Here is a 22,051-nt window from a genome sequence, read left to right on the forward strand (position 1 = left end):
CATTTGCTGTGTCTTCTTCACTTAGGGTAGAGAAATACTTCTGTCACATGTACACAAAGTTCACTTCATGATATTAGATTGGTCTGACTCTGAAGAACTTCTTGACATCCAGTACAAGCACTGATTCAAACCACAAGAATATAAATAATACACAATATGCAGGAGTTTTAGCTCTGTGTGCCATGGACAAAATTCATGGTCAATTCACACTAGATACCAGTCTTTGAGGCAATCCAGCCTCGATACTGACTCATTCTTGTGTAGACCCCCGGTTTTTTGGGAAGAGCACATGATTGTCCCCAACCTACTATACCGACAAGGTACCAGATGTCATGATTATCATAAACCAGAGGTCCACCAGAATCTCCCTAGAGAAGAAAATATATTTAAAATTGTTAACATTTAATTCAGTAGGAAGGTCACTGCAATCATCTCTCTTCCACAGGAAAAATGGAAACTGGTACACAGAACATGCAGCCAAACTAGAGATAGATTATATGATGTTTCTCTCAACTGAGTTAAAATTTTGTGCTAATCTTTAAAGTGAATTGTTTTCTAGAAAGACTAACACTCATTCATATGGAATGGTTACATTATTTCTGGTTCAGCATCCCTAGATTTTTTGCTAGTTTTATTAGACCCTTTAAGCATGGGGTTTAGTAAGCATTTATCTAAAATATTTAACATGAGGTTGGTATTTGTGCATAGGCAGAAATTTTCTGTGATCTCTTCTAAATGTCTTAGCTTGACTGTATTTTATGGACCTAATCTTGGTCTCCTTTTCTGTTACTCACCTAGTTCTAATTTATGTTTGCTTTCTGAATTTTATATAGATTAAATCTCTTAAATCTCTTTTGGATCAAGGAAGATTAAGTAAATAAACAGTTGTAAGTGTAGAGGTTAAAATTGTGGTCTCAGTAGTTGAACTGCCCAAGTTTCAGGTCTAGTTCTATTAATTACTGGTTGTGTGACCTGAGGTAAGATACACAGGGTAACCTCTTTGTGCCTCTTCCACCTCCTTCATTTATTTTTTCTTTTATCAGCTATTTATTGAATTTCTATTATGTGTCCCAGACATTATGGTGGACATTGAGGATAAAACGATGACCAAAAATGAACGGTCCCTATGCTCATAGAGCTTGACATTTAGGTTAAAAAACCCACAATATTAAATAAGCCTACAAATATGCAAAATGACAACTGTGATAAGTGCTATGGAAACATACAATGGGGGATTCGACTAGTCAGGGAGGAAAGGGATATTTGCCTTGATGAGATGTAATTGAGCTGATATCTAAAGGAAGAGGAGTAAATCATGAAAAGAAAGGATGAAATGTGTTCTAGACAGAGGGAACAGCATGACAAATGCTCTAGGCATGAAGGAGCCTGGCATATGCAAAGGCCTGTAGAAAGGGGGACTGGAGAGAAGACAGCAAGGGGGCAATTGGTACAAAATGAGGCCATAGAGGTAAGGAGAGACTAGTCTATATGGAGCCCTGTGGCTCTTTTACAGACGGTTTTGGTTTTTATCATAAGATAAAAGAAAAGGTAAACCACTGAAGTTTTAAGTGTTTTAAGGAGGGCGTTGACATGATCAGATTACATCTTGTTAGAAACTGTCCGGGCATTCATTTTACTAATGCACTAAAAGAGTATAAGAATGAATATAAGGGAGATAAACTAGATGGTTAAATGTGGTTGGAGGGTGGAGGGAAGGGAAGGGGAGGAGAGAGAGGTTGAGAGAAGAGAGAAAGGCAAGAAATGGTGAAGAGAGATTTAAGGAGGTAGAAACCATGGGATTAGGTAATCAATTGGATATGGGATAAAGAGAGAAATTAGAATGATTTCTAGACTCTGGCTTATTTAGCATAATGAAAGGGGATGCCATTCATAGAGATACAAAACATAGGAAGAAGATCAGGTGGGGAGGGGAATAAGAACAGAATCAGGTACAACATTTGAATCTGAGATGCCTTTGAAACATCCAACTGGAGCTGCCAAGTAGGAATAGAATATAAAAGTCTGGAGATCAAAAGGGAGGTTAAGACTAAAAGTATAAATGTATGAAACATCAACAAAAAGATCATAATTGAAGCTATGAAAGAGAATTAGATTCTCTGGAGAGAAAGTATAGAGTGAAAAAGAAACAGGCATAGGATAGATTAACATGTATTAGATGGAATTAAGAGAATGAGCCTGAAAAGGAGACAGAGAAGGAGCAGACAGATGTAGGATGAAAATCATTACAAGCTAAGGGAAGACGATATTTCAAGAAAGGGGGAGCGGTAAGCATTATTAAATGCTGTTAAGAGGTTAAAAAAAAAAAGAAGACCAAAAAATTTGTATAACTTCATTAGTGGTTCATTGAAAACATTAGGAAGAGAGATTTTGATGAAGTAATAGGGCAGAAACCATATTGAAATGGTTTGAGGAGTTAGTGGGAGGTGAGGAAATTGAGACCATGGGTAGAGACATTTTCGCAAATATTTGGTGGTAAAGAGAAGAGATAAGATGAGACACTAGTTGGAGGCATTATGGGTCTAAAAAGAATTGGCTATTTCTTTTTTTCCCTAACTTAAGAGATCTGAATAGAGAAGGATCTAGTTACAAGAGAAATGTTGAGTCTGAAAAGAGAGAGAGAGGACATAATTGCCAGTGTAAACTTCCCCAGAGGCCAGCAAGAAGAAGAAATGGAGCAAAGGAGAAGGGACCAGCCTTAGTGAAGAGGCAGCTTCTCTGTTGTGATCTAAGCTGAAAGTGGATGACAAGGGTCCGGATGAAGGCATGTCTGTATGCTTGGTGCTGGGAAGATGGGGAAACTCCCCTCTTTTGACTTGTATTTTTCTTTGAAAATTGGGAAACAAAATCATCAGTTGAGAATAAACAGGCAGGCGAAACTGAAAGTTAAGGAAAGTAGAAAATGGTGGAAGAATTCAGAGAAAGGTAGATTTAGAAAAAAACAAACTAACAAAAAGAGTAAGGTTGTCAGTTTTGTTATCTGGAACCTATAGTGGAACCATGGGTTCTCTTGTATTTTTTCCAGGAGCATTTGACTTTCCAGATACAGGCAGAGAGAGAGAGAGACTAAATAATTGAGTCCTTCCAGGTTTGGGACTTTGTCAGACAGAAATACTGGGAAGAGAGAGCATCAGGTGGACTTGGGGTATTAGCAAAAGTGTTTAAAAAATGATCACAGGGGCTTCCCTGGTGGTCCAGTTGTTAAGACTCTATGCTTCCACTGCAGGGGGCAGGGGTTTGATCCCTGGTGGGGGAACTAAGATCCCACATGCTGCAAGGCGTGGCCAAAAAAAAAAAATGATCACAGTGCAATCTAAATTGGACAAGTGGATGGTGGAAGAAAAGAAAGGATTAATGGAATGTGAAATAGCAGAGAAGCTGTTCTCTACAGGTCTCTATGAAATTGAAGAAGGATGATATTCAGCCAACAGATATTTGTGCCAGGCACTGTTTTAGGTGTTGGTAATACAGCAGTAAAATAAAATGGATGCTCTAAAATGTGTGCCTTCATGGAGCTCATATTCTAGGTTAGTGAAAGAGACAGATAATAAGCCAGTTAAATAAAATATATTGTGTGCTGAATGGTGCAAGAGCTAAAGATAAAAATAAAACAGAGAAGGGACACAAAGAATATATGTGTAAGTTGTGTATGTTGGGGGGTGAGGGTTGGAAGGTTGGGGTGTAACAGAGTGTGGCCAAAGAAACAGAAGTAGTTGAAAAGCAGGCAGAAGGATTGAGGATTGTTGTTAAATAGGATGACTTGGGGATTTAGTGTTGCTGGAAATGGAATAGTTTTTGGTGACAAAGCTCAAGGTGTGACCCTAAGAATAGGTGACTGAGGAGGAGTGAAGATCACTGGAGGTTAGGAGATCTAGGAGCTAAGAATCCAGCATTTAAATGAGTTGACGTTAATATTGCAGGCCTTGGGATGGAGATGAAATCTGTTTCAGGTGTCAGTCATGAAAGAATGAAAGGGACAAAGTAGAGAGATTTGGAGGTGGGGGAATAAAAACAAGATGATGAGAGATGATGATAGAGCTGAATAAAGTGGTCTTCAGAGGAGAGGTTTCTCTGTCTTTTGATTCCAAATTTGTTTAAGAAAATAACAATAGAGCATGAGTTATTGTGTGAAACAGAAATTTGGAGCAGTTGACTTTAATTTCCTAATTTGTAAAATAGGGATAATTATAGTAATGCTTCAGTCTCATTATATTAAATGAAATAATGTATAGAACGTGCTTAGCATTGTTTTGGCATAGTAGACACTCAGTACAATCATTTTTGTTACCATGTTTATTTAAGCAAACTGAGTCTTTGGTAAAATTCATGTCATTTTTTTTCTCCCAGGTAAACTATATGCCCAAATTAAAAATAGTTAATGGAAACTTTCCTCTTAAAGTTTTGACCTTGACTTTGGACTTACCTTACATGCATCTACTTTTCCATCCATGAATCCAGCACATAACATTCCTGAAGTTATCAGGCCATCATACACATCCTTTCTGTTACACACATCGGTGCTTATGGTTTCCACCCTGGCTTGCCGAAGTCTCTTTTGTGTTGGTCCTATTACACAAACAAATGTAAAAATGAAAAACATGTTCTTTGAATAGAGCTACATCTAAGACTCAGAAGACACATAAATTGTATATTCCTAGGAGCAAAAGCATTAAGATTATTTTATTATTTAATTATTGCCTAATTTTATTTTCTGAGTCATAAATATCTACATGCAAGGAACAATACACATACATGACCCAATATTATATCATATTTGTGACTCTTCAAGAGTTATTGGAACCCTCAAAACTACATGCAATACTTTGTGTGTATGCCCTTTTTTTTTTTTTTAAATTTTTATTATTTTATTTTATTTTTTTTTTTTTATTTTTGCGGTATGCGGGCCTCTCACTGTTGTGGCCTCTCCCGTTGCGGAGCACAGGCTCCGGATGCGCAGGCCCAGCGGCCGTGGCTCACGGGCCCAGCCGCTCTGCGGCATATGGGATCCTCCCAGACCGGGGCACGAACCCGTATCCCCTGCATCGGCAGGCGGACTCTCAACCACTGCACCACCAGGGAGGCCCTATGCCCTTTTTTTTCATGAGAAGAGGGTTCATCACACTGATCTTGTCCAACTTCACATTTTTCCATGTAAGGGAATTGAGACTCAGAGAAGTTCATTGATTTTCCAAAAGCTACTCAAGAAGAAACCAGGATACAAGCTGCACAGGTCTATTTGTCCTACTCTATGCCGTATAGCAGCTGTCCCCAACATTTTTGGCACCAGGGACCGTTTTCATGGAAGACAATTTTTCCATGGACCAGTGGGTGTGAGCATTGGTTCAGTTGGTAATGCGAGTGATGGGGGGCAGCAGATGAAGCTTCTCTCACTTGCCCACCGCTCACCTCCTGCTGTGTGGCCCAATTCCTAACAGGCTGCAGACCACTACTGGGCCACGGCCTGGGGGTTGGGGACCCCTGCATCTTATTTCAGGTGTTTCAAAACATGAGAAACAAAACAAATGCCCAAGATACACCAACAATATGACACCAGCAGAGAGCAAGGCCAGTGGTTAGGAGGAGAGAATACTGCACAACTGAGTCTCAAAACATTCACAAAACACTTTCATGTTTATGATCATTATATATCCTCATTAAAATTAGGAAGAATTTAAACCAAAAAAAGTATATGAAATATATGCTAGCCGGGAGTTTTTACATCTGGCAAATATACAATTTGTAATCCTTTACTCCCTTGTACTCCCATAGCATTTTGTTCCTTCTTATAGTATCTAAGACAGTCTGTTCTGTTCATCATGTTATTGACCTCTCCCTTTCCTCACCACTGCTCCAGTTAATTGTGAACTCCTCAAGGACAGGTATCTGATTCCTTTTACTTTTTAACACACAGTACCTTGTTCTTCTCAGAGCCATACACATTAGAAACATCTACATTTTAATGAAGAGTCTAAAGAGGTATCCCCTAGATGCCTCATTAGATCCCAAGATAAAATTGTACTAAGTAAATTATGTTGAACAGCTCACCATCATCTACAATGGATCCAAACCCTGTGATGAATACACTTGTTTTAGATGACAACTTTATGGATGAATCTGGGAGGCAAACTCTGAACTACATTTGAAAACTCAACTTGGGTAGCAAGCTGAGCCAAAGCAATGTCATTTTCATTTGTTTCTCTATGGTAATTCTCATGAAAGGTAATTTTCCTCACAGTTCGTTGCACTGCGGGTGGTGTTATAGTTGTGCCAGAAGTAGCAATCCATTGATTTGGGTCTTTATGTCTGCAAAATATAAAGGGTAAGATGTGTGATGCTTAACTGTATCCTTTAAAAAAGATTGAGACCATATTCTCCCCAACTATTGGAATTAAGCTCCTAAAAAATCCCTATGGTGAGAGAATTTGCAGTTGATGACCTTATGGAAAAAAGAGGTTAAAATATTGATACAAATGAGAGTATGAAAGCCCTTAAAATATTTTATATACTCTAAAATTAAAGAGAGTACAGTAACTAAATGGAATTCCATGCTATGTTTGGAATAATAATAGTAATGGGTACTATACAATTAGTTTCTAACATTTTAATTCCTTGTTTATTAGAAACTCTTCAAATTTGCTTTTTTCTTTAATTTCAGTGAAGTATGTACAAATTAATTTTGATTTGTTTTAGATATTATGCACCATAAAAGGTATTTTCCTTCCGTATGAGACACTCTATCCATTCTTATTTTATGACTCACCTGTCAGTTCTTGTTTACTGGGTCTTACCTTGATCTTTGAGATAAAGTGTAATTTGTCTGCTTCACAAACCCTCATATGTACACAGGATTGTTTCTCCACCCAAGGCCCATACCCTGCCCCAATACTCAAGAGCTAAGCAACCCTATTCAGTGTCATGTTGTTAGTGCTTCCACCACCTTTGACCTGGCCTAGTCAGTCCCTCTTACTATTTTTGAGGCTCTTCCTTAACACAGATGCTTTTCTCTACCACAAGATACATAATAAGCAAATTCTGTCTACTCCTATCATCTCTTTACCTCCCTATTCTAATATAAAGCCCAGTTCCCTCTTTGTCTAATTATCCCTTTCAAGAATGACTAGAAATATATAGAAACTTGAAATTCTCTATGTAGAAGAAAATTATTTAAAAGGAAATCACACAGAAGTGAATTCAGAAAGAGGATTTCCTTGTTCATGCAGGATTACTGTGTTGGTGAATCATAAACTTTTAAGTGTAATGAAAAACCTGAAAGATCAGTAGTTTTCAGAGTACGCTGCACTGCCCCAGGGATGAGCAGGCAGAGCCTAGGGGCAGAGGGATTGGGATATGGGGAGGGCTCCTCTCTTATCTGTTGTTGTTTCTTTTTTAATTTCCACTTGGTTATGTATATAATCTTTTTTTTTTTTTTTTGTCTGCGTTGGGTCTTCATTGCTGCACGCGGGTTTTCTCTAGTTGTGGTGAGCGGGGGCTACCCTTCGCTGCAGTGTGCAGGCTTCTCATTGGGGCAGCTTCTCTTGCTGCAGAGCACAGGCTCTAAGCGTGCGGGCTTCGGTAGTTGTGGCATGCGAGCCCTAGAGCGTGGGGGCTTCAGTAGTTGTGGTGCACGGGCTCTAGGGCATGCAGGCTTCAGTAGTTGTGGCACGTGGGCTCAGTGGTTGTGGCTCATGGGCTCTAGAGCGCAGGCTCGGTACTTGTGGCACATGGGCTTAGTTGCTCCACGGCATATGGGATCTTCCTAGACCAGGGATTGAACCTGTGTCCTCTGTATTGGCAGGCGGATTCTTAACCACTGCGCCACCAGGGAAGTGCCTCTCATCGGTTTTACTTATTTACACTTTAAAGGAAGGTTTTATTCAAAGCAGAAATCTTAGGGCTGAAGCATTCATTTGAAAACTAGAATTCTGGAAGCTACGAAGACATATGTTACTTCAGTCCTTAAGGAGCTTGTAAGCTAATGGAGTGGACAAAACAGGAATACCCATCTCTTCATGCATCATCAACCAGAAAGGGAGTCTCCAGTCATAGGCACAGTTCAATATGTTTTGTGGATAAGAACAGTAAGACTCACTAAGAAGTTAAATGGCTTGCCCAGGTAAGTCACGTATCCACCCGGTTACTGTCAGAGAGAGATGGCCTAGGTCTCATGATATCCTGTCAAGAACTTTTTCCCTACACACTCTTGTTTCACAAAGACTGGGATCATTTTTCATGGACATAAATGTACTAACATTTGTCTTAAACAAAATTTTAAAAAATACACTAATTCTGGGGCTTCCCTTGTGGCGCGGTGGTTGGGAGTCCGCCTGCTGATGCAGGGGCCACGGGTTCGTGCCCCGGTCCGGGAAGATCCCACATGCCACGGAGCGGCTGGGCCCGTGAGCCATGGCCGCTGAGCCTGTGCATCCATAGCCTGTGCTCTGCAACGGGAGAAGCCACAACAGAGAGAGGCCCGTGTACCGCAAAAAAACAAAAACAAACAAACAAAAATCCTTCCTTTGAGTCCACAACCACTCCCAACTGTCAAATTTCTCTGCTCCCATTCATTTAGAAACTCCTTGAAAGTGGCATCTAAACTCACTGCATCCAATCCTTCTCCTTTTCTCTCTTGAATTCATTCCCACCCCCATCATATGATCACAGTTTCTTTTATCAAGGTCACCAGTTATCTCTATTTTATCAAACTCAATGGCCGATCCCCATGTAGGTCTGCCAACACACAGAGATAGCACTGGACCTGCCAAAAATATATCTCAGTCATTATAGCTTATATTCTTCACTAAATGCATTGACATTCTGGGCTTATTTATTTTTAATTTATATAAGCAAAGATCAGTTATAAAGCAAAATAGGTGACACTCCCAAACACAGGTGTGAAGACTGGAGGATTCTGTAAACATTAAAAAAAAATCAGAAAGCCTTGAAAAATTAGTGAGACTCAAGTTTACCTAAGGCATGATGCTAGTTATTTTGGGGGTTGTTAATTTGTGTGAGTCCCTTTTCTCTTCTTTCCTGAGAGAGTGACAGTCACCTTAAATTCATTAGGTTATTCTCATTGCACATCTGCTCCATAAATAAAGGTGTAGGCATCTTGAAACAATTTGGGTGTTACCACAGAAGGATGATCAAGCACCTCCTAGACACACCAAGGATAGTTTCCTCTGAAAGGGTGTGTGAACAGTGCCACTGACCAGGCCTTTACTCAGAGCTTTTGTGTTTTGAGGGTTTAAAAGGAAAAACTTTCTGTACCCTGATGGTGAAACCTCAGGGAGAAAATGTAGTGTGTCCCTGGTCTTGGGGCAATAGCGTGCCTGTGCGTGTCTGTGTATGTGAAGTGATATAGCTGAGTGTTAAGAGCTACAACTGTGAAATCCCACGCAGAGAGCTCCTTTTGGGTTGTGTATGACCGGTCTTACATACTATGAGGGCAGTGATAAAGGCTGGCTGGTCTCTCTCACCAACCACACACCTCTCTGATCCATAAAAGCTCACACAGTTCTTGGATAATGCAATTGGAAGGGAGAGCTTCAAGAGTGATAACTTTGATTTTTTTTCTTTAGTGATGGTGGATGTTGATAGTTGGAGGATAGATGGAATAATATTTTTTAAAGTGGCTGAATTTTCTCTTTAAATAGGTAGAAGAGTTTAAATTTGTTACATGTATAATAGTCTTTAAACTAAAATAATTTATGGCATAGTAGAAAAGATCACACTGGTGTCATGATGCTACAAGAGAATATGTGGTAAGAGCCATAAGAATGTTGCAAACCAAACACGATAGATACGGAGAGAAGGGTGAGGGGATGAGTATGATTGGGGCATAGAGCAACCATAATGTATTTAGGGGACAGGGTCCATCCAGAATGGAGTAGAGGATAAGCTGGTGAGATTGGACTCTTCCCAGCACTAAATTGATGGTAATTAATAACTGAGTAAGGAAGACTAGCAACAGCTCTAATAAACTTGCTTGCGGAAGCAGTAAGCCGCCGTGAGCAGCCAAGTGTTACTAATGAGGCTAGCTCTGCACTGATGGCCTGCCCCTATGAGCTGGAGGCTGGCCTGCCATGGCCACTCCTCTTCCATAGCTGTTTCACTTCCTTGGACAACCGTTTCAGTAGAAGAGGATGCTGGTAATGGCATGTATGAAGATGTCATCCTTATTCCACAGTCTGTCAAAGAAACATGCGTTAGTCTGTTTTCATGAAAAGGAGTGGAAAAAAAGCACATCCTGATTTGCACTGCGTGCAGATGGTTAGACAGTCCATTGAACCTGCTATTCTTTAACCCATTCCTAGCACTCAGTCTCTGGGGTTATTCTGTAGGGGTCCTACTAATCCTATTGAGGTTCAGAAGAAATATTTACCACCATTTCAAGGCATCCAAACCAGGAATTAACTTTGGTCTCCATATAAAGCATATATGGATGAATAAATAGGTAGATAAAATACTGAGCATAAAAATGTATAGATCCTCTGCTAAGGGTTTCAGATACATTTATAGCAAAATACTTTTCAAATGAGAAAACTCAGCTCTGGAGGAGAACATAAACTACTGGAGGTCACCCAGCTGGTGACAGAGTTGTACATAAAATTAGAAGGATCCACATCAAAGCTTGTATTCTTACTACTGAGAGAGAACCCAACACTGAGTGTCGGTCATGATTCTGCCTTGACATGAATCTCTAGACTGTCTTTGACAAGCCCTGATATTTAAGTCTTAAATACAATGACTTTTTTGCTTTTCTAAAATTTAAAAGACTAGTTTTTTAAAAAAATTCTGATCCCCTGATAGCAAACCCTCAATTGATTAGACTTCAAATCAACCTTAAGTAATACTTGAAAGTATATTAGCATACTTTATTAATGTGCTTTTTAATTATTTATATTTTGTTAAGAATACAAGTTTTTTTTTTTTTACAAAAAGGGGTTTTATTCAAAAACAGGTAAAAATAGTTGCCTGAAATCATATTTACAAATTTATCATAACTCCCTTAGTGTTAAATAGCTTTAGCTTAAGGTGACCATAAAATTGAACAAATAGAGTGTCTAGCTTAATATGGTGCCATATCAGTAGTGCCTAATACTTCCTCTCCCAACTTTCCCTTAAAGTAAGCATGAAGATAATAATAATAAAAATAATATCTACTAGTTATGAGCCAGGCCCTGTACATAGTGTTACATATATTTTCCCTAATTTTTATAACAACCCTCTATGTTAGATGTTATTATCCTCATATTGCAGATGAAAAAAATTGAGTCTATGGTATTGTTCAAAGGCAAAAGGAGCAAAATCACCAGAAATTAAGGAAGGATAAGAAAAATTATAAATTCTGGTAGTAATTTTCAGTAACTGCAGTATTCAGTTGATTGGTTTAAAAAGCAACTTCTTAGATGACCCAAGCTATATCCCTGAACCAGAATTGTGTGAAGACCCCAACAATTCCGACAAAGCCACTGCTATTGTGATTCCCCAGCCCAGGGAATAAAGCTAGCCAAATAGAAACTATAGTTTGAACCAACCAATTGTGACCCATAAAGTCTTTTCTCTCTGTGTGTGTTCAAAAGAAGCCACACTGTCCAGCACACCATCCTATCTAGAGACACAGGAAAGATTAAAAGTTCTATGAAAATGTAGTTATTTTATTAAATGGTCTGAACGTGTATCTCAAAATTTATAGTTGAAATCCTAACCCTTAAAGGTGGTGGTATTAGTAGGTGAAGTCATGAGGGTGGAGCTCTCATGAATAGGATTAGGGCCTTACGGAAGAGTGTGCCCAGGGTTCCCTAGCCTCTTCCACCATTTGACTATACAGCAAGATGTCTGAGTCAGAAGAGGGCCCTCACCGGACCATACTGGCACTCTGATCTCAGACTTCTAGCCTTCAGAACTGTGAGAAATATATTTCTGCCATTTATAAACTACCCAAACTACGGTATTTTGTTATCACACGAGGAATGGACTAATGAAAAGAAATTTAAACAGAGAAAGAAAGAGCACTGGCACCAGTGAATGCTGGAGCTGGTGGTACTCTAAAATGGGTGGTTGATATAGTTTTCATATACTCTATTTGTAAGATCAGAAATTAATCTGCATCTAATTGTACAGCATGGTTAAGATCTGCTAAATCATATGATATATAAACTCAGAAGACAGACATATCTCAGAAAGTTTTCATCAAAAAATTTTAGGACATGTGCTTGGTACCAGCAAAGATATGCAAGAAGACATGATCTTATTGAAAAAAGTAGCCAAACATAAGGGGAAAATATGCTGTGATAAGAGTACACATAATGAAAGAGTTGTCTATCACTAAAGAAAATTCAAAATATCACAGAAATGTCATAACAGATATAAAATCCACATAGAAGTAGTAAAAAAGAAAAAGTGACACCAAATAACAGAGATAAGTGGTTTTGGGGAGTATAGATCTGATGAGATCTTTCAGAATGCAGAGGAAAGTAACCTGAGCTGGAACTAGAAATAATGATTGACATGGAGAGCAGAAAATGGACATTCAGGTAATAAAGCATTTGTGTTCCTGAGGAAGAAAAAAAAAGAACAATTGGAACAGAGTCAATCATCAGATTTATAGAGGAAGAACATTTTTCCAGAATGAGAAAAAAATAGTGTACACATTGAAAATGCTCATAATTTCCCAAAGTTTAGTGCCAAGTACAACCACATCTAGATCTCTTAGCAAAAAAAAAAAAAAAAGTTATAGGATAAAGATTTCCTACCTTCATCCACAAACCAAAAGGTAACCTATATAAGAATAAAAATCACACCAGCCTTAGACTTCTACTCTATAACAAAAACACTAGAATAAAAGGCAATAATGTATATACAATTATTTGGGAAAGTTTATGGTCCAATAATCCTATAAAATGAGAAAAAGGAAGTAGAAAAAGATTCTGACATATGGAGTTCTCAGAAAATATACCATCTGTATAATTTTCTTGTTTAAAAATAACTTGAATATAGCTGATTCACTTTGTTATAAAGCAGAAACTAACACACAATTGTAAAGCAATTATACTCCAATAAAGATGTTAAAAAAAGAAACAGAAAAAAATAACTTGAAGATAGAGTTTAGCAAGCAAAAAGGTGAATTTAAATCAAGACTCAAGAATGAGAAACAGTAAAAATATAACGAGTCTTTAGTGATGGGTAAATAATTGTAATATTGGGATAAAATGGAACATGATATTTTGAAAAAGAATATTAATAGATTAATAGGTTTCCTGGACATTTCACTTCCCTTCATTTAATGAGAGATATGTATGTGGCAGAAGAAAATATATGTGGTAGAATTTTGGTTATTGAGGATGGTCATAGAATATCGTTATTTTGATATTAAAACAACCTTTATAGTAAAAAGTCAGTATACATGACCAAGAAGGCTGAAAAATGATTTTTAAAAATTGTAAAATAAGAAACTCTACAATTTTAACATTTTTATGGTGGATATTTTACTTTAGCTTATATAATCATGTATTAGGGAAATTATATTATTAGGAATTGAGATTTAGTTTGAGATTGCCATTTATAGAGTGCTGGAAAATGTCATATTTTTGTTTGGAATATAATTGATTAAAAATAAATGTGGATACCATACTCTTCATCATTTCTAATTACTTCAGGAAGAAGTTGTCACTATTATGTGTGGAGACTCTATCTCAGAATGTATTTAAAGGATTTTCCTGATGTCTAACAATAGAGAAATTCACTTTAGATGATCTGTTTCTTCAATTCATGGCTGCTGGGAGGGGAAAAGACTGTAGGTCCAAAGGACAAGCCTTATTTTTTGGTATTAAATCAGAAGTAACTACACTTGGAAATACTTAATTGGAAGCAATGAACAGAGCTGGAACACCTAATGCCTGTAAGACGTATACTAGAGTTCAGGGGGGAGGAGTAAGAAAATAAAAAGACACAGTCCCTTACCTTGGCACTTACAATCTTACTTGAAACACATTATTTTACTTTCTCTAATTATATGTTGGCATAGAAAAATAGAAATGTCTCTCAGTTTGGTTTCCAACCAGTTGTGAGGTAGTTTTAGTTTCATAACCTTTTGAACTTCATTTTCTTCCACTTTTGGGGGAAAATAAAACGAGAACTTTTCTGAGTTTGTGTTGTGAGGAATCAATAAGGAGATGAATAAGAAACTGTTTTAAATTGGAAATAAACTAGAGAACCTCTTTATAGTTCATGTCAATGGTTCTTCCAACAGGGTTTAACCTTCATAAAGATGTCTCTTTCTTTGATACTATAGAAACTAACCCCCATAACTGACCAGTAAACACCTCTGGGAGTCAGGATACCTGTACTTTAATTCTTCCCCCAAGGCTTGCTAGTCCCATGTCTGGCATCTTACTTGAGTCTAGTTTCCTTAAAATGGTGGCAATAATACCTACCCTTTCATGTTTTTGAAAAGACCCAACATGATAATACATATATGGGGGGAAATTAAAAACCCATAACAATGCCCATGAGTCTTCAGCTGAAAAGAAACCAGTGAAAATGATAAGCAAAGAAACAAGCAGCAAAGGAATGAAGAACTCAGCTCAGGGCTCATTTAGCTCTCAAAAAAAAAAAGTTCTTTATCAGTATAACAACTGACACTATAGCATTTACTTAATGACTATCTGTGATTCAACAAAGCATAGGAAAGACCATGACTCACAAAGTAGTTGAGAAAACACCTCACAGACACAACGGACAAGAAAAACAGGATATGTTACTCTGATTTAAACTATTTTACTTTACTTCCTTAGTGTGAAGTTTTAGTTCTGTTTCCTTCACTCCCTTAAAAAAATATTATAGACCACAAGAATGGAAATGGTGGGTCATTATGATGAGGAAGAGATGAGGAGATGATGAGGTGGTGGAGAAGGAGGGAAATGTTCCTGAGTTTGTGGTTTTATGTGTGTTTGTGTATATGATAGAACAAGAACTCAGGGATGGAGGGGAAGCAAAAATTATATGTTTGAATCTTGAAGCATTTTGTTTTATTTTTGTTGAGTAATATTGAGCTGCCAACTCTAATCAAAAGATTTGAAAAAAAATCATTCCATTGGTTATATTTAGATCTGGTTAGAAAAATGGAGGAAAATCAGAATTAGTCTATCAATGGGGCCTAAGAAGTTAAGTTGACAGATAAAATGTTGGATACCTGGTTAAATTTGAAATTCGTATAAACAATTTTTTTTTTAGTGTAAGTATATTTTATGCCATATTTGACAGCCTCCCACATTCCACAGCTGCACAGCCCCAGTTTGAAACCCAGCTGAGCCATTTATTTGCAAGGACAAGCAATAGTTAAAACATACTTATCCTAAAAAACTATTTTTTGTTTACTGAAATTCAAATTAAACAGACTGTGATTGATCTGTGAATATATTTCTCTGGATGTGTATTGTCATGAGTGTGTGTGTGTGTGTGTATGTGTGTGTGTGCTTGTGTGGAGAGAGACAGGGATGAAATGTAGATGACTCCAGGTGGAATAAGTGTAAGAAATATTATTTTATGTTTCTAAAATAGAATTTATTTTTCTTTGTATTATAATAATATTGGTATATATGTTACACAAAATTTTGAAAATACATAAGAGTATAAAGAAAAATTTTAAATCCACAATCTCATCACCTGGCGGTAATCACTGTTAAAATTTTGAGTTATGCCCGAATTTTTCTTTCTCTTCACTCCTCATACCTACAAATATAAAATTATTATAAAAATTTAAAGATATACAAATGCTAACATTTATTAAGTACCTAAATATATATGCCAGGAAGCTTACTAAGTGCTTCATGGGAATTAACTCACTAAATTCTCAGTGAAAACCCTGTGAGGTAGGTATTATTGTTCCTACCATTTTACAGGTGAGAGAAAAAGGCAAAGAGAAAGTAAGCAACTTGTCCAAGGTCACCTAGTAAGTTAGTGGTCCCACTGGGATTCAAATCTGATTAGTGCACCCCTGGAGTGTGGTTCATATGGTTCCTCCACCACTGTAATTGAAGGAATAAGCCACATCCACAACCATTCATTCATTTTATAACATTTAATCTACTAAAGGTGTCAGTACCACAGACCTATTTTTTTAATTTTTATTTTTATTTGAAATTAGGAATAAGACATTACCCTATAGAAAGACAGTGCTACTGCTTCAACAGAATAAGCCATCAGCAGTTTCTGTGACCAACCAGAAGTTTAAGATGGAGTGAGTTTTTCTATATGGTTCAGCACATAACTAAGAATTTAATTTTTGGATTAGATATATTTGTGTTTAGTCCCTAGCTCTGCTGTTTACTAGCTATATAACCTTGAACAGGTGACTTTTCAAACCTTAGTTTTCTAATTTTTTTTAACAAGACTACTAAGAGTCTCTATCCTACTGACAGGTTCATGAGAGTACAACTTATATAGTCTTACAGGACACTTCCTACCAGGAGGGCTCCCACTTGGTTTAATGTTCTACTGTGCCATCTTGAAATTCTTAGTTATTTTAACTGTGAACATGTGCATGAGCAGAGGCAATACACTGGGTAACAGTGAGCACATATGATTGTGATCAAGCAGTAGTGTCCATATCTGTAGGCTCAAGTCCCAAGGCACCACGGGCAGTATAGGTGACAAGCTGTGGGCCTCACTGTCTGGAGCACATGTGCATGTCTGAGCGGGCTGCCAGAATGGGACCTTGGTTCAGGTTGGTTGTGACAGTTGTGGCAGCAGCAACAGAGGTAGCAGTAGCAGTAGCAGTGGTAGTGGTCATTGCCCAAGAAAGGTCCTCACATGGACGCAGGGATGAGACAGTGGTAGAAGACCAGCTCATCCTTCTGTTCCAGAGCTCTCCCTGCAAAGTCTGCACAAATATTAACTCTCTAGCCTGAGCTTCATCAGAAGGACTGCAAGCATTCAATCAATAAACTTTCCCAGTAAATTATTACAAAATAAAGTCATACACATGGACCTTGCAATAAAGTATATCAGGGAGTTATTAGAATTCTTAAAAAGGTATAGAGTCTCCAATTTTGAAAACTGCTCCACCATTGCAAAACAAATACCTATAGTCTTAGAAATAGAAATTGTCTTTAAAGATCATTGCATTCAATGGAAAAGAAAACTATTTTCACATGGTACTTTGAATGAAGTGATTATTAATGAAAATAAATTTTTTAAATTAAGTTTTCTTTGTATAGGCACTTTGAATTATATACAAATCATGATGCCACTTTCAATTTTTTGTATGGCCTCCACAAGTTACAAGAAATGTCTGAAGAAACATTAAAATTTCATTGTATAAATTTGAATTTAAAATTAATTTCAGACTTACTCAGAACTGATTTCTATGAAAAGTTAACTCTTTTTAGAAAAATCTTTTTAGATATGTGAGAATCATCAGCTCTAGAGATACTAAAACTTATATTTTTAAATAATTTATTAGAAATTTATCTAAATGATGTCAGATTGTATAAAATACTCTTAAGAGGTCCAGTAGCAGTCGCATCAGTGAAAAGAGCTTTCTCAAAATTAAAAATTCTCAAAAATTTTAAGACTAGAAAGATCCATGTAATGGATTAGATTTAGAGACATAAGTATGAATCCATGTTTAGTTTAATATGGATACAAATTGCTACACAGAGAGATATTTGTAGACACAATACACTGGATATATATATACATATACACCCATATATTTACTATGTATACTCTATGCTTGTAAATATGTATACATAGTGTATAACACATGTATACAAACATATATTTACTATGTATATACTATGTATGTTTATATGTAGGCATATTTCCTCCTTCTTTCAGCTGAGAGGATTTAGAAGCAAGGAAACACAGTAGCCACAAACACACTTAGCTCCCAGATCTTGATTTCTAATGCCATTCTCCAATAAAAGGCACCAGGGCTCCATGGAGAAATGGCTGAGTTTAGGACTGGGACAGGAAATACATGAGATGAGCCCACAGTACCTTGTCGTTCCAGAAGGAAAGTGCTAACAAACAAACAAGCCCCCCCAAAAAAACAAAACAAAAAAACGTGATGGTAGTATGTCACCTAGTTTGGACACAAGAGGCAACTAAAAGAGCTTCTAGGACTTCCCTGGTGGCACAGTGATTAAGAATCCACCTGCCAATGCAGGGGACACGGGTTCAAGCCCTGGTCCAGGAAGATCCCACGTGCCACAGAGCAACTAAGCCTGTGCACCACAACTACTGAGCCTGCGCTCTAGAGCCCGCGAGCCACAACTACTGAGCCCACATGCCACAACTACTAAAGCCCGTGTGCCACAACTACCAAGCTTGTGCTCTAGAGCCCATGAGCCATAACTACTGAGCCCACATGCCACAACTACTGAAGCCCGTGCGCCTAGAGTCCGTGCTCTGCAACAAGAGAAGCCACTGCAATGAAACGCCCGCGCACGGCAACGAAGAGTAGCCCCCGCTCGCCACAACTAAAGAAAGCCCGTGTTCAGCAACGAAGACCCAACACAGCCATAAATAAATAAATAAATAAATAAATAAACTAAAAAAGAAAAAAAAAAGAGCGTCGAAGGTTAAGTTTGGAAGAATTTGAGCAACAAAGTATTGGATTATAACTCAGTGTACAAAATAAATATCCATGAGTGTATACTGATATAAGTAAATACTTGGGGGAAAAAAGTGAGGGAGAAGAGACAAATCTCTCATGTAGAAGAATTCCTAATAATTTATGTAGATACTCCATTCTCAAGGAAGTGGAATATAACTCTCCACTCCTTAAGGGAGGCTGCAAAGAGTGACTTCCTTCCCTTTGGGAAGGAGAGGAGGAAGCGTATCTTTACAGTGGAGAAACCACACAGTCACTACCTCAGCCAGTTGAACAAGGTCAACATCAACGGTAATAAATGATGTTAATGACACATAATGATGTAATGAAAATGACATTGTACCTCTGTGGTATTCTTCCCCCAAACCTGTGACCCCAATCTAATTATGAGAAAAACATTAGACAAACCCTAGTAAAGGGACATTCTACAAAATACCTGACCAGTACTCTTCAAAATTATCAAGGTCATCAAAATAAGGTAAGTTTGAGAAACTGTCACAGACAAAATGATCCTAAGGAGACATGACAATTAAATATACCATGGTAGCTGGGATGGGGTCCAAGAAAAGAAAAGGGACATTAGGAAAAAAAACTGAAGTAATATGAGTAAAGTGTGGACTTTATTTAATAATAATGTATTAATATTGGTTCAATAGTTATAACAAATAAACCATATTAATGTAAGATGGTAACAATAGAGAGAACTGTGTGGGGACATGGACACTGCACTTTTCTGTAAACGTACAACTGTCAAAAATTATGTTTATTTAAAATAAACTTTTAACTAAATTCTTTACGTTTTAAAAAAGAAAAAACAATGTGACCTTGCCAAGAGCTACTGACATAAAATTTAATTATACCAATTGAAAACAAGGTTGATAAAAGTATAAATTTTAATAAGCTAACAAATGAGTTTTTATAAAAGTAAACCCCAAATTTTTATAACAAATATATTACAAAGTATTGATATTTATTGTGATAGCAATAATTATATATTTTTCCATTTATTATTTTATAATGTTATGCAACACCAATATCCCTATTATGTTTTATCAGTAATAAAATGTTTTTAGAGGAAAAAGCTTAAGGGACCTCAAACTTTCACATTTCATTAGGCCCTACAAATTATGTAGCTGACCTGTTTCTACATCATAGGGCTACTAGGAAGTTAAATGAGATTACCTATATTAAGCACTTAGGTTACCACCTGTTACACAAGAAGTGCCCAATAAATAGTTAAGTATTGTTATCGAGGAGTTATTGTCAGTGCCCAGATATTGATGCCCGAGAACAATCATTCTTCAGAGAATGTTTGTAACACCTCAGTTGAATTTTTCACTAATTCATTAATTCAAAGCAAAATAACTAATTCATAGCAAGATCCAACCAATTAATGTCACATAGATGGTGAGAGGTACTAGTATACATATTTGCATGTAAAGTTAAATATTGGAGAAGAAAAAAATTTGTGACAAAATATAGTTCAGGAGCAGTTTCTGATTTAAACAAGATTTGCTGATTTCCTTTTGCTGTAATGAACATTTTCAGTACTTCGTTTCCTTTAATCCTCACATCACTGTGAAGTGTACAGCACAAAGCTGGAAAGCAAACTGAGATCAGGGAAGTTGAGTAAACTTCTCAAGCCACAATATGAGTAACAGAATTGGGACTGGAATCCAGTTTTTCTTACTTCCAAGTAGATTCCTTTTCATCACCTCACAGTGCCTTACGTTTCCCATGGTGCAGGTACTGTTTTCTTTTTTATTGAGGTATAGTTGACTTACAGTATTCTATAAGTTTCAGGTGTACAACATAGTGAGTCACAATTTTTAAAGGTTATACTCCATTTATTGTTATTATAAAATATTAGCTATATTCCCTGTGCTTTACAATATATCTCTGTAGCTCTTTTATTTTATACATAGTAGTATGTACCTCTCAATCCTCTCAAACTCCTGTCTTGCCCCTCCCCTTTTCCCTCTCCTCACTCGTAACCACTAGTTTTTTTCTCTATATCTGAGTCTGTTTTTTGGGGTTTTTTTGCTATATGCCCTAGTTTGTTTTATTTTTTAGATTTCACATATAAGTGATATCCTACAGTACTTGTCTTCCTCTGACTTACTTTATTAAGCATAATACCCTTCAAGTCCATCCATGATGTTGCAAGTGGAAAATTTTCATTCATTTTTATGGCTGAGTAGTATTCCATTGTGTGTGTGTGTGTGTGTGTGCATGCACGCACGTGTGTGAGTATACTATATATATATATATATATATATATATATATATAATATATAATATATAATATATACCACATCTTCTTTACCCATCCATCGGTTGATGGACACCTAGGCTTCTTCCATATCTTGGCTATCATAAATAATATTGTTATAAACATTGGGGTACATATATCCTTCCAAATTAATGTTTTTATTTTTTTTTTCAGATATATATACCCAGGAGTGGAATTGCTGGATCATATGGTGGTTCTATTTTTAGTTTTATGAGGAACCTCCATACTGCTTTCCACAGTAGTTGCATCAATTTGCATTCCCACCAGCAGTGTACAAGGGTTCCCCTTTCTTCACATCCCCACCAGCATTTATTATTTGTGGTCTTTTTGATGATAGCCATTCTGACAGGTGTGAGGTAATATCTCATTGTGGTTTTGATTTGCCTTTCTCTTCTGATTAGTGATGCTGAGCATTTTTTCATGTGCCTGTTGGCCATCTGTATGTATTCTTTGGGGTACTACTTGCTTTGGTTTACATTGCCTCATTTTAGTGAATACTGCAAAATCGTTGGATATCTTTAATGAACTTAGTTTGAACAAGTAAGAATTAAGAGTAGCTTATTCCCCTACTTCTTTTATAAACTTAATTTCCATAAATAGTGGGGTTTTTTTCTTATAATGTCCACAATACTCTTTCATGAGCTCACTCCCCTCCAGCTCTGTTGGGTTATGACTAGACCCAGTTTTTGTTCAACCTTTGGATTCTAGATCATAGTTTTCTCTGGTCGGTCCTAATAATCCTCCAGATTTCCTGGCACCTACACATTAGCATAGACCATAGAAGAGGAATTTCAGACTTTGTTGGAGGAAAGCTTGCTGATGTCTTTATGGGGGGAGCTATGTTTTCATGGTATTCTGCTTGCTTGGCCAGGCAATCACATTGGGGTGACTGCTCCCAGTCCCTCGTTCATGGGGTTCTCAAGCAAGACTGACAACATGTTGTCTCATTCTTTACACTACACCTCATGCTTCCCATTTGGACTCTTCCTTTGCCTGAGACACACAGGAGGTGCACTGGCTTGCCCAGCTGGGTCTGTGAGATTGAAGCCTATACATGGGCAGGCAGGCAGTATCACTGACTTGCTTCTGCTCACTAGTTCACCTCATGCAGTGTGACTGGT

General features: G+C 37.2%; 1 protein-coding gene across 1 annotated transcript in view; it reads right to left on the reverse strand.

The window, feature by feature from the left end:
• Positions 1 to 209: 209 nt before the first annotated feature.
• LOC309815979 (transmembrane protease serine 11F-like) overlaps positions 210 to 22,051 on the reverse strand; it is a gene marked incomplete at both ends in the record, with an annotated part of 56,181 nt that continues 34,339 nt past the window's right edge. The window contains 5 exon segments of the mRNA XM_082643101.1: positions 210 to 368; positions 4,442 to 4,584; positions 6,064 to 6,149; positions 6,151 to 6,321; positions 10,004 to 10,205. Coding sequence (XP_082499227.1) covers positions 210 to 368; positions 4,442 to 4,584; positions 6,064 to 6,149; positions 6,151 to 6,321; positions 10,004 to 10,205 — 761 coding nt within the window.

Source organism: Mesoplodon mirus (assembly GCF_964341445.2).
Source record: "Mesoplodon mirus genome assembly, chromosome: 2".
NCBI lineage: Eukaryota > Metazoa > Chordata > Mammalia > Artiodactyla > Ziphiidae > Mesoplodon > Mesoplodon mirus.